Genomic DNA, 13,924 nt, shown 5'->3' on the forward strand with positions numbered 1-13,924 from the left:
TGTGTATCTTGACCTCACGGACGACACGGAAAGTACGAATATCTATGACACATTGGAGAGGGGTTGCCATGCCATCCCCATGTTCGATGCATTGAGCCGTAGGCTCATAAACAAAACAGGCACAGTTATATCGTTTTAATGGCTCAGTGTACTTCGAAAATATCAGCGGGAATTGTCCTCATCATGGGTCTGTGGGATATGACTCTGTGACTTATATGCGGGATCGAATTCAAATGATTCCAGACCTGGATATTTTGTGTTAGGGGACACTCTGACGTTGTTCGGTAGTTCCTCGATTTCAAATCTCTCGCTCTGTCTCTTGCATACTGTTTGCGGACTCTCTCTTCTCCTCGTGTACCCAAGCCATCGACGGGGTTTACACAAGTAAAATTACGGCACTCTGCCTTGGTTCATCCGAGGGAAAGGCGCCGCACCCTGCTTGCTACGGGTTCGACACCTTTATACTCACGGTCACCCAGCGTTCCTAAGCTCGTTCCTTAGCGCTAAATTCAAAATATTCCACAGTGTTAAATTAATTCAATTGGATCGTGATATGATTCGGTTCAAATATATTCTCCCGGACTTCCCTTAACACTATAAAAACAAAGACATGTGTATATTTAGGCATATAGAAGCCGGAATTTTGATTAAAAGAAAAAAGAAGCAGGGCAAGTGTCGAAATGACGGCAAATCCCACCCTCCCCTGCTATATTGTGCAGTTGCTGATTGGGCTTAGCGTCACGTGTTAAAAATATTAATAATTTAATGTTAATTTTTATTTTACATTTTTTCAACTTTTAAACTCCAGAACGCACAATCAACGTGAGTATTATCATTTAATGGCAGACGTATGGACGTATTGGGCCAATTTTCCGTAACCGTTACGACATTACCTTCTCAATCAGGAAAAATTCTTCTTTCCAGATGTCTGCTGGTTGATCAGCTGGTTGGTTAAATGAGTACCAGGGACTTCTCCTTCTTGAACAGGTACCCATTGAGCTGTCTAACCTGGCCCAGTGCTGACTACATTGTCATCGTCACCTATCTCAAATCGTCGGTTATGTCTGTGAAGTCTTATCCTCCACAAATCTCCCCTCTTCCAATTGGGCACTGGACCAGAAAGAGAATTTAACCTACTTGGCATATTGTGCTAAATATGGCGTGATGCTATAGGAACTGAGAACGAACGCGGTGACTGTTTTTCCTTCCTTTTTTGGCATGGACACTACTCACATATTATCTTTGGTATGTCATTCCTGCAATACAGTACATCGTACATTCACACGTAGGCAGATTGACTCAACGCTTGCTTCAACAAGTCCCACTAACTACTTTTGAAGGTTTTCGGAGACTCCGAGGTGCCGGAATTTTGGCCCGCGGGAGTTATTTTACGTGCCAGTAAATCTACTGACACGAGGCTGACATATTTGAGCACCTACAAATACCACCGGACTGAGCCAGGATTGAACCTGTCACATGGGGTCAGAAGGCCAGCGCCTTAACCGTCTAAGCCATTCAGCCCGGCAGCTTGTAGTTTTATGTGACTGTTGATATAGTAGTCATAGCCATGGAACCACAAGTTTTACGTGGAATCAGAACCACAGTGACATGACTTTCCATTTCAAAACATCCCACGTGCATTGGCTGGGATTCGAACCGCGGTCTTATTGGCGAGAAGCCAGTGTCTATCACGTTCACTCTTCACCATATCCATCTACTGCATCTACAACATTGTCACATGATGAAAACAGTCTAAGAGTGAATGGGATATTGCTTGCGTCTAACAATCCATCAATTTAAAGTTTTGAAATGTGCAGTATACTGATTAAAAGCTTGGTTGCGAGGTACCAGACTTGTACTTCAATCAATCAGTCAATCAATCAATCAATCAATCAATGAATCAATCACCACTGATCTGCATTTAGGTCAGTCGCCCAGTCAGTCGCAGATTTCCTGACAGTATTTATTTTTACCTAGACTTTTATTAAATTGTTTCAAAGAAATGGGAAATTTATCGAAGATCTCCTTTGCTTTTCCCTCGGTGAAGGCATTTATTATTTATCCTCATAGTCCAGTCCCCTTGTATTGCCACCCTCAATTTTTATAACTGCCGCGTTGCTAAGCCTTTCTTCTGTTATTGTTGTTCTGGGATAGTCCCTCAGCCTTTTCAGACCGGAAAACGATCGTTCAGCTGAGCAGTTTGTTGCCATCCTACAGAGGAAAATGATTGTTACAGCATTATCCAGATTGGGATGTATACACCGTCGATTTTTCGTGATTGTATGAATTGATTTTTAGCCGTTTGATTTCAGATGCGCTCTGACGTGTAGACATTTGTTTACAAGTACAGGCTTAATATCGGCAGATGCACGCTTTTTATGTTGTAAAGGCTAGTTCACGTGATGACACTAGGTTTCGCAACTAAGTTTCGCAACTGGCCTTTAACTGTATGAACATGCGTGAATTTTAGTTGCGACACTCCATTACGAAACTAACAACTTTCGGCTACTTATAACCTTTTGTGAAATTAAACTGGTAATTTTGAGATTGTCTGCCTCTGTGGTGTAGTGGTTAGTGTGATTATCAGCCTCCTCCGGAGGTCCGGGTTCGATTCCCGGCTCTGCCACGAAATTTGAAAAGTGGTACGAGGGCTGGAACGGGGTCCACTCAGCCTCGGGAGGTCAACTGAGTAGAGGTAGGTTCGATTCCCATCTCAGCCATCCTGGAAGTGGGTTTCCGTGGTTTCCCACTTCTCCTCCAGGCAAATGCCGTGATGGTACCTAACTTAAGGCCACGGCCGCTTCCTTCCCTCTTCCTTGTCTATCCCTTCCAATCTTCCCATCCTCCCGCAAGGCCCCTGTTTAGCATAGCAGGTGAGGCCACCTGGGCGAGGTACTGGTCATTCTCCCCAGTTGTATCCCCCGACCCAATGTCTCACGCTCCAGGACACTGCCATTGAGGCGGTATATATGGGATCCCTCGCTAAGTCCGAGGGAAAAACCAATCCTGGAGGGTAAGCAGATTAAGAAAGAAATAGATTGTAAATGTTTTTATCTATTACTTGGTTTGCAGAATAATGTGGAGGATATGAAGAAATAATGAAATGTCTCGACTTGTACGCAGTCAAGACGTGTTTATGGGATTTTAAGGATGTTATTTTAAACATAAAGTGGAATGCACTACTGGTATTGAATCTATTCCGCAAGGTAGTAATGCCAATGGACTGACATTTCATGAACTCAAAACCAATCCATCCTATCAGGAATATCTACACGAATGAACTCACAATCAGGAAGACAGAGAATAGTTAAAAATCCAGTAGTGACAAGGAATAAGTCGAGAATTCTTTAGTTCGACATTTCTGATTCCCTACTGACGAAAATTCTTCTATCATTATATTTTTCAGTAAAGTTGCAGGACATCCTAAATACCGACTTCTGTTTATCTATTCCTGATTTCATATTCAACTGATTCTTTTCTCAACTTTTAGTCACTAACAACATCTCTGCCACGACTTCAGTTGCTGCATAGATGTGAGCATCCATAATGATACTACTGAAGTAAAATTGCAGAAGATATCATGATACTATATTATGCACTATTGCCTCCATGTGAACAACCAACCATCCATGTAATTACTTTCTATAATCTGGTTGCGAAACCTAGTGTCATCGTGTAAACTAACCTTAAGAAAGAACTGTAGCAGTTTGTACCGCCCCTCGAAATTTGCTGCTCTTCGCCCGGGCCTAAAGAACGTTGCTAATTAAAATAAAGCGGAGAGCCGTGCCAGATAGGATAAAAGTCACAATGACAATCTCGAAGCGGTGACAGGGCTAGGACTTGCAGAATAGATTAATCACCACTCACGAAGATTAATCCCGTATGAACATCGCCGATTCACAGCGACAGGTTCATTCAGATAATATTCACCTTTCTGACTGTAAGCTTGAATAACAGCCATGATTGATCCCGCAGTAATGCAGTTGGAGTGTTAGACAATGAACCCTCTAACAAGCCTCCTCTTTTTGATCACACATATTATTGTCTATGAAACTTGCGCGAAACGCTAGCTTCGGGTTGTCCAATATCTAACTGAGGGGAGTTCTATCTAATGGGATATGCAAGTTTACCCATGAAATCATTTCGCCGGTCGTCTGGGAGTTCACACTCCGCGACCCATGATTGCTCCGCTACGCACACGTTTCGCAGATAATCCGCTCACCCTGTGCTTGCATACTACTTACGAAAACATCGACCTGTTGAGTTAATGTAACGTATTTTCTTTTGTTCGTTGTTGACCTTGAAGAAGGCGTCAATATCGTACTTTCTTTAAACCTTGTTACAAGATCATAATTCATGATATCTGAACCGATATATTTTCGGTTTCCACTCAGTTAATTTATAACTGTTAGTTTTGGCAGACAGAAGAGCGTAACTTTGAGTAAATACATTTATAAACTACCTGAAAGAGAAAACATATGGTAACACCTGAAAAAAGAATTGTTTATATAAAATTAGTTATATAAAAAGAAACCCACCAAGATCATAAGTTACCGGGCGAGTTGGCCGTGCGCGTAGAGGCGCGCGGCTGTGAGCTTGCATCCGGGAGATAGTAGGTTCGAATCCCACTATCGGCAGCCCTGAAGATGGTTTTCCGTGGTTTCCCATTTTCACACCAGGCAAATGCTGGGGCTATACCTTAATTAAGGCCACGGCCGCTTCCTTCCAACTCCTAGACCTTTCCTATCCCATCGTCGCCAGAAGACCTATCTGTGTCGGCGCGACGTAAAGACCCTAGCAAAAAAAAAGATCATAAGTTGGGCCGATGACCTTCGATGTTAGGCCCCTTAAAACAACAAGTAGGCAAGCAAGCAGATCATAAGTTGAATCCCGCCGATGATGGTGATCATTACTTTTTGAGGGGAAGATCGACCCGGTAATCATTCTTTTTTAACACCTATTAGAGGAAGAAGTGGAAGATTTGCGATCCTTCGAAGAGGTTATCGGCTAAAGAAAGGAAAGGGCCACGGAAGACGAGATAATGAATGACACCGAAGGCCTCGATAACCTAATACCTTGGGTGTTGGAAAGAAACAAAAATTGACGAAGGGAAATCGGATAGGGAAAATTGAAGTGAGGAAGCAGATAAAAGTAAGTGGAAGTAATATCAGACTCAGCTATGGGGCCTTGTGGTTGCCAGTCCAGTTGAGAGTCCCAGGGGATTTCTATTTTTAGTCTCCTCTAACTATAGGCGGGGGATGCCATGCTTTTGTTTCAGGTCTGGGGTGGTATGACATTTTGTTGGACCCAGCTCAACGCTGACCCGATATGAGATGTTTGTTGCTCGACTCCAGGTCGAAGTTGGCCGCTGTGTCGACTGTTCGCTCAGTCGTGGGAGTTAAATGAGACTCACGTGTCAGACTCAAGTGCAGTCATTAAGTTGAGAGACGTCATACGACGAGTTAATGGCTAGAAAGTTCAGATTGACGAGGGTTCTCTTAAAGTTGGAGTCAAGCTCTTCAGTAATTTCGTAGAAGTAATAACGGCTGAGCGGTATGTTTTTCCGATTAATTTTCCCATTACAGGCGATCGGGTTAATAAATGATTAGATACTAATTTAAAATCGTGCAACACCCAGAGGCAGCTCATAATATGTAACAACTAATTACATTGTTGGCTCTCTTAAGGAAAAGCAAACATCATCTAGGCTGAAGTATTTTAAGCGGAGGCGCCAATGCAGGTCTGTAATTTGAAAATTTCTGTTCATGGATTTGCTTCGAAATGATTGTCTACATAACATCACACAACGGAGAAGTTTATGCATAATGCCGGGTGGTTCACCAGCCCCTTGCGATTTAGTTTTATGCATCCCGCCGTGTTTACTACAGTTCCGAGGCACATCGGTCGCTCTTCCAAAACCGTGGTAATATAGCGGAATGTGTGGTTACGGGTTAAAAACTAGCAGGAATCGTGAGCTCTACTATTAATTCATTGAGAGTACGCCGATTGAACCCGTAAAACGAGCACAGATACGAAGAATATGTACCTTGCAACAGGAGGTGCACACACAGACCAGGAACTGGTATTGTATAGGCTGGAAACTGCACGCTGCATGTCAAGCCTCGCAATAGCTCACTTCCAGGTGCGTGGTGGGTGCTGTAATAGTGGGTGATGCTCGAAGGTTCGAATCCCACGCAATTATTTTATTTTTTACAGCCAGTTGACTAGGATATGGCAAGGTTTCATACTCTATAGTTTCCACAGACTGATTTGTTTATTTGGCCCTGAAAAGGGTCATCGGTATGGTGGCATATGGTATGGACCTTGGGTCGGAAGAGGTTAGGAAACATGTAACAGGATTTCAGTTCTGTCTGTTACGTCATCAGCCCAGAGGTTGGTTGGATCCTCAAATAGCACAAAAACCAATGACAGACCCCAAATGAGGCGTACTAGGCAAGATGAGGAGTGAGGTAGTTTGCCATTGCTTTCCTCACTGGACTAGAAGGTGCTACTGCAGCACAACTGATCCTACGAGCAACACGTTTCATAACACTCAGATGCACTAGTCATGCTCTGAATGTCATTACTCAGCACCACCCATACCCCAGCAGCTTCCATACTGTCACAGCCATGATGAGACTGGGACTTCGGTGGAAGCTACACTTTGCTCTGGCCTGTGCCAAGAGACGGATACAAAAATACTGCATTAATCAAGAAATGGCAACAAGATTTCAGTTACCTACGTCTTTTAACGCAGCACCCGCTCGAACTGACGACCTCCGTGGTCGATACAGAGCTGGCCGCCATGTCGTAAGGACCGTCTGGCACGTTGCAACATCTCCGGTATAACTGATCGGCGTGCATTGGTGACGAGCCGCTTCCTTCCAGCTCCTAGGCCTTTCCTATCCCATCGTCGCCATAAGACCATCTGTGTCGGTGCGACGTAAAGCCCCTAGCAAAAAACAAATCAACCCCTTGATCAGTCCTTCCCCCTACCCCCATCTAACTGTATTTTCCGAAAACAAAAATGCATGTTCCTTTTCTTAAATGAGATTCCAATTTTTACGTCTGTAACACCTTCAGTTTTTGAGATAAATGTATACTCTTAAAAATAATTAAACTTCTTCTTCACTTCTTTCCACCCCTCTCCCGGTGGACTTTACGAAAACAAAAATATACGCGTTTCTTTATTTTGAAAGGAAATTCAAAATACCAACTTTCACGTCTGTAACAGCTTCAGTTTTTAAGATAAACATATTTTATTTATTTATTTATTTATTTATTTATTTATTTATTTATTTATTTATTTATTTATTTATTTATTTATTTATTTACTTATTTATTTATTTATTTATTTATTTATTTATTTATTTATTTATTTATTTATTTATTTATTTATTTATTTATTTATTTTCAAACCCACCCCCTTACGTCGATTTTTCAGTAAAAATAAATCCGTGTTTCTTTATTTGTAAAGGAGATTCCAAATACTAATTTTCACGTCTGTAACGTCTTCAGTTTTTGAGATATATCCTCGTAAAAGTAATTCAACTCCTTTTTCACCCCCTTCCTCCCGTTAATTTGATTCATCCCCCCACCCCACCAAGTCGCATGTTTATTTTTAAAGGAGATTCCAAATACAAATGTTCATGCCTCTATCTTCAGTTTTTTGAGATATAATTATCCTCATAAAAATAATTCAACTCCTTTTTCACCTCAGTCCGTTAAGTTGATCCCCCCCTCCCGCTCACTTCCACAAAAAATACGTGTTTATTTTTAAAGGAGATTCCAAATACAAATTTTCACGTGCCTAACCTTAGGTTTTGAGATACAAGTTTCTCTATAAAAAGAATTAAATATTTTCGCTACCTTTCACTCTCCTCCTTAAGTGAATTTTCCCAAAACCGAAAATACTTGTTTGTTTATTTATTTATAAAGGAGCTTCCAGATGCCAATTATCACGACTGTAACATCTTCAGTTTTGATATATACGTATCCTCATAAAAAGGAATTAAAGTCCTTTTTCACCGTTCTCGCCCCGAAGTTGATTTCCCCCAAATGCGTGTTTCTTTATTTTTAAAGGAGATTCCAAACACTAATTTTCACGTCTGTAACATATTTAGTTTTTGAGATATAAGTATCTTCATACAAAAAATTCAACTAAATTTTCAATTAATTTACCTTAAGTGGATTTTCCAAAGACAAAAGATTACGTGTTTCTTTACTTTGAAAGAAAATTCCGAATACAAATTTTCATGTCTGTAACATCTTCAGTTTTTTTTAGATATATGTATCCTCGTAAAATAAATTCATCTCCGTTTTCATCCCCCTCCCCTACCAAGTTATTCCCCTCCCCCTAAATGAGTGTTTCTTTATTTTTAGAGGAGGCTCCAAATACCAGTTTTCACGTTTGTGATATCTTAAGATTTTTGGTGTGTGTGCATGTGTGTGTATATATATATATTCTCATACAAATAATTCAACTAATTTTTTAATTCCTTCAAACCCCTCCTCCCCCCCCCCCGGCCGCCCGTTAAGTTTTTTCTGAAAACAAAAGAACGCGTGTTTCTTTATTTTTGAAGGAGATTCCAAATACCAATTTTCACGTCTGCAACATGTTAAGTTTTTGAGATATACTGAAGATATGCTAATTTTAAAAATTCACTGCCCTTTTCAGTTCCCCTTAAGTGTATTTTCCGAAAAAAATATTTATGTTTCTTTACTTTTACAGGAAATTCTAAATACCCGTTTTCAAATATGTAATATGTTACGTGTCTGAGATAATTTGCAGGTTTATATTTTTTTAATTCATCCCGTTTGTCACTCCAGTTCACCCCCGTATTCATCGGATTATCCAAAAACACAAGAATACGTGTTTCTTTATTTTCAAAGGAGATTCCAAATACCAGTTTTCATGTCTGTAACATCTTTCAGTTTGTGAGATATAAGTCTCCTCATAAAAGGTGTTCAACACTTTTTGCCCCTTAATGGGATTTTCTGAAAACAAAAAAAAAAATACGTGTTTCCTTATTTTTAGAGGAGATTCCAAATACCAATTTTTCACCTCCTTAGCGACGGAATATCCAAAAATCCTCCGCTAGTGAGCACCTACACCCTAATATAAATGTATCCCCAAGATTTAATTTCTTTATGTCCAGTAGTTTGGGCTCGGCTATGATGAATCTGTCAGTCAGTCAGTCAGTCAGTCAGGACATGTTATTTTATATATGTAGATGACCTATACGATAGCTTGTTTTTAATCAAGAGATTGTGTTCAGTATTGACATATAACTTCTGACTTTAGTAAGTCTATCGAAACATGATTTATAACACTATTGCATACTGTAAAATCCACTTATTAACGCCTTTTTTACAGGTATGTTATAGTGCTATAATTCATGTTTCGATAGACTGAAAAACTTAAAAGTTACATTGAGTCGCCACTTGAAAAAAAGAATGGCTTCCTTCTTAACACAGTATTGAAATATTCAAATTTTGCTGATCCACCCTTCAGAGTGCCAATTAAAATCCAGCACTTGCCAATAATGTTACTTGATGCTGGGAACTTTTCAATCGTAACTGAAACTGTAGTTGATATGAACGTTATGTTGTTGCAGTGGGTTGTTCCCATGGAGACGGCAAGGCACCAGCAGCCCCTGCTCCACCCCCAGCCCGGGTCTCCGGCCTTCCACCCCCGAGGGCTCTCGTACCGCCCCCGCCACGGTAAGTGCACACTCGCTCAATAACTATCGCACCTCCTTGATCGCATTACAAGATTTAAGAATTTCGCATATTAAATACCCATACAATAGCTCTTCGGTGTTTTATGTATTATTGTGAACAGTTTATGTGTATAATATCGAAGACATTGTCACTGGAAAGTTATTATAGAGAATTATCATTTTCAAAAAATATACGGTAGATGCCCACTTGCATCCATATTAACTCTTTGAACTTATTTAACCTTATAACAATCGAACCAAGAGTAATTGAAATGGTTACATTTTGGAACGTAGAGCAGTATTTTCGAAAAAGAAAAACTTCGACCATTAAGGGGATTGTAGAAAAGAATCAAATGTAATGTACAAGAAACCGAATTTGAATAAGTGGATCAATCAGTTCTCTCGTGGTGACCATGTGATATAATAATGGTTCAAAGGGGAAATTGATGGATTGGCCTGTCTTCGGAAGGCTGTGGTATTTTGCAGAAAGGAAGTTACTCTAACACTCCGAATGTGTCCGAAGATTTTTTATTCAGTGTTCGATATTGCAGGCTGAATGCTGAGAGGTAAAGTAAGCTGTTATAAAACTCGCCCATTAGATTTGTTCTGTTTACAACCAAATTTTGTCTGGGAAAATGAAGTTTCAGCTACTAATGCTGTTGATAATGACGATGGTAAGAATCGAATAATATATTGAAATACAGTATAGGCATCAGAGAAACGTTTGGGGCAGTGTGATACTCGTCTTTGACACCAGGCAGAGGAGATCATAGATATTTTGTGACATATGTGCACACTAATATATGTAGAGGTTTTTTTTTTTTTTTTACGTCGCACTAACGCATCGTAGGTTTTCGGCGACGGATCTAGCTAGGATGTTGCAGTAGTCGAATATTGCTGAACTTCCATTGATCAGGAGATAAAGTTTCACGTCTGGAATTAAACACAACTAAAACTCTACGTAAACAATTTGTGAATTTGGGTGTCAGCCCACAGAGGGGTTGTCAGAACTAGATTTTCAGTAAACGTCAAGTAAGGGGAAAAACGCTACTAGAGGGACGGGCAGTTACGAACGACCCACAGACGGGCTGTCAGGACTAGGTTTTCAGTAAGCGCTATATAATAGAAAAAATGGTACAAGAGAAATAGGCAGTTATGGTTATATTTCGTAGATCTAGAGAAGGCACACGACAGAGTAACAAGAGAAAAGACGTTAGCCGTACTGAGGTATTAGAGGTTGGTTATATCTGACAATCAAAGGCATTTATGCTGACAATCGGGCCTCAGTGAGAATTGAAGATAGAACGAGTTCTTCGTTCAAATTAGTTTCAGGGGTTAGAATAGCAGACCCAGCTTTTGCTGGCGGGACCTAGTGTTTACAGTGCACTATGTCTTCTGGCATAGGCTAGAGCAGTTTTGTTACTTTCATTGGTCTGTCTCTGTCTTATCCTTGGCTTTGGCAATATGAAAGTGAAAGTGACTGAGGTATGAGCGATGCTAGTAATGCCATTCCTTCTGCAGCCAGTCCCTGCTACGAATGGTGTGAAAATGTTGCTCATAGGATTGATTGATGCATGCATTTCAGTGGGCTTTGCAGACTGATATGTAATAGCAACTTTTGGCTCGGTGAGGAAAGCAACGAGAAACTACTTCACTCCTCATTTCCCTAGTACGCCTCTTCAGTGATGCCTAGGCCATCTATGACAGCTGATGGCGGAACTTTTGACGATCCAACCAACCTTAGGGCTGAGGACTCAACATACAATAGCAGACCGCGCTGAAAGTCTGCACTCAGACATCTTCGAGCTTGAAAATATTCAGCGAGTATGATTCGAAAATTAGCATTTCCAAGACTAAAGTGATGTCAGTAAAGAATACGCCGAAGAGGATTGAATGTCAGGTGGAAAATACAGAACTAGAGCAGGTGGATTTTTTCAATTATTTAGGGTATGTACTCTCCCAGCATGGTAGTATACTAACTAAATCTGAATCAAGGTGCAGTGAGCTCGCTGTTTCGATCAACGGCTGAATTTTCGAACGAAATTATCTTTGCATCGGTTTATTTTCGGCAGTGAAAGTTGGGTAGACTCAGGATATCTTATTCATAAGTTGGAAGTAACAGACATGAAAACAGTGAGAATGATTAGTGGTAAAAACAGGTGGTAAAAATAACAGGATGGTACTCGTAATGAGGAGATAGAGGCTAAGTTAGGAATAAACTCGATAGATGAAGTTGTACTCGATATTCTGCTTCGGTGGTGGCGTCATGTGAGGTAAATGGAGGAGGATAACTACTTTAGCGAATAATCAACCCGGTCGTGGAGGGTAAGAGAAGTAGAGGGACACAACGGCCGTCGATGGATAAACTCGGTTTTTAATGATATAATGATGAGAAGTGTGGAACTAAACGAGATCAGAGCTAGTTGCAGATAAGTGGATTTTGGAGGTGCTTAGGTAATTCACGGAGGCTTTTAGACTAAACGCTGGGAGGCATTTATGTATGATTAATGTACCAGACTGACACAAAAGCAACGCGACTCCTAAAATTGCTTTATAAACAGGCAATAAGGCACGTCATTCCTCCTATCGGGTAGAGTCGTTAGAAATTTCAACTTGTTTTCAAAATAAGACAGGTAAATAAAGAGGTAGTTATTTCACTATCGGCAGGCCTGAAAGTGGTTTTACACTTTCACATCGAGCAAATGCTGGGGCTGTACTTTAAGTCCACAGTCTCATCTTTAGCAATTCAGGCACTTTCCTATCCCATCGTCGGTGTAAGAACTGTATCTGTCGGTGTGACATAAAGCAAAAAATAAGAAATAATAGCAACAACAACAACAAGGTAATTGTACAATTTGGTTTTATTTGTAGATTCCTCTGTGGATCAGTGGAAGAGTGTCGGCCTCTGGATCCTAAGCGAGTGGGTTCAAACCTGGCAGAGGTAGTTGGATTTTTGAAGGGTGGAAAGTCCATTTGATACTCCATATCGTACAATGTCGGCCTGTAAAAGATCTCTGGTAACACATGTGGTGTTTACCCGACAGAATTCATGAAAACTCGCCCCTAGACGCCCAAGAGAGATTCCGTTTACTTTGTCACCGAAATTGACGAGCAAGCAGCCAGATGGCGTCAAATTAAAATTCATGTATAGGTAGCCGAGGCCATACAATATGATGGTGATGATGATGATGGTTATTATTATTATTATTATTATTATTATTGTTATTATTATTATATTTATGACTCAGTGTTTACAAGTATGTGCGATCGCGTCTGTAGGTAGCATGAAGAATACCTTAAAGCAGGGTCTCTCAGTAGCCCAAAATCTCACGCGTGCAAGCTGCGGCGCAGAGTTCCTGTGCACAGTGCATCGGCCCCACTCGGCTCGACTCGGACCAACACTCTCTGGGCTACTGGGCTAAGCTCGGCTCAACTCGGCTCGGATTTGGAGCGATGCGGAGCAAGTGAGGAAGAGGGAGACAGGGGGAGCGAGCAAGACAGGAGTGGGGAAAGAGAGACAGCGCTATTGCTCCAAATCGAGGAGTCGTCTTTTGCACCGTGCACAGTGCATGCACCCTGAGAGGCCCTGCCTTAAAGGATCCGAAAGGGACGTAAAGAAATAACATTAATAATACCTTAAAGGGATTTCACATCGATAAAATCCAGAGTTGGGCTGTTACGGAATACAGTAAAACTTCGGTTAGCCGTCACACTTTTAACTGCCTCGTGTCGGTAGATTTACTGGCACGTAACAGAATTCCCGCGGGACTAAATTTCGGGACCTCGGTGTCTCCGAAAACCGTAAAAGTTGTTAGTGGGGCGTAAATTATTATTATTATTATTATTATTATTATTATTATTATTATTATTATTATTATTATTATTATTGTTGTTGTAATGTTCTCTGTCGGAAGCAATAATGGATTTAAATTCTTACTAATATTTTTCTCGTATCAGAAACACAAGTATACACGCAGTTACAACAGTTCTGAAATCATCTTCATACACTAAAGGCTAAGCCTTGTAGCTGCAACCATTCTCCTCCCAGTCCTGCTGTTCTCTTCACTTTCTTGTAGGCTCTACATCTCACCAAGTTTCTCACATCCTCGAAGTATGCCTTTCTCGGTCTTCCTCTTCCTTTCTTTCCTAGTATTTTTCCTTCAAGGAATCATTATGTCCACAAGTTTTAACTTCCTTCTTTC

General features: G+C 40.7%; 1 protein-coding gene across 4 annotated transcripts in view; it reads left to right on the forward strand.

Moving 5' to 3' along the window:
* The window catches only part of RhoGEF3 (Rho guanine nucleotide exchange factor 3), a 536,802-nt gene that overhangs the window by 362,893 nt on the left and 159,985 nt on the right, over positions 1 to 13,924 (forward strand). For all 4 annotated transcript variants that reach the window (XM_067152080.2, XM_067152079.2, XM_067152077.2 and 1 more), the window contains exon 2: positions 9,618 to 9,723. In XM_067152080.2, the coding sequence (XP_067008181.1) occupies positions 9,618 to 9,723 (106 nt within the window). The remainder of the gene's footprint in view (positions 1 to 9,617; positions 9,724 to 13,924) is intronic.

Source organism: Anabrus simplex, chromosome 1 (genome assembly GCF_040414725.1).
Source record: "Anabrus simplex isolate iqAnaSimp1 chromosome 1, ASM4041472v1, whole genome shotgun sequence".
Lineage (NCBI taxonomy): Eukaryota > Metazoa > Arthropoda > Insecta > Orthoptera > Tettigoniidae > Anabrus > Anabrus simplex.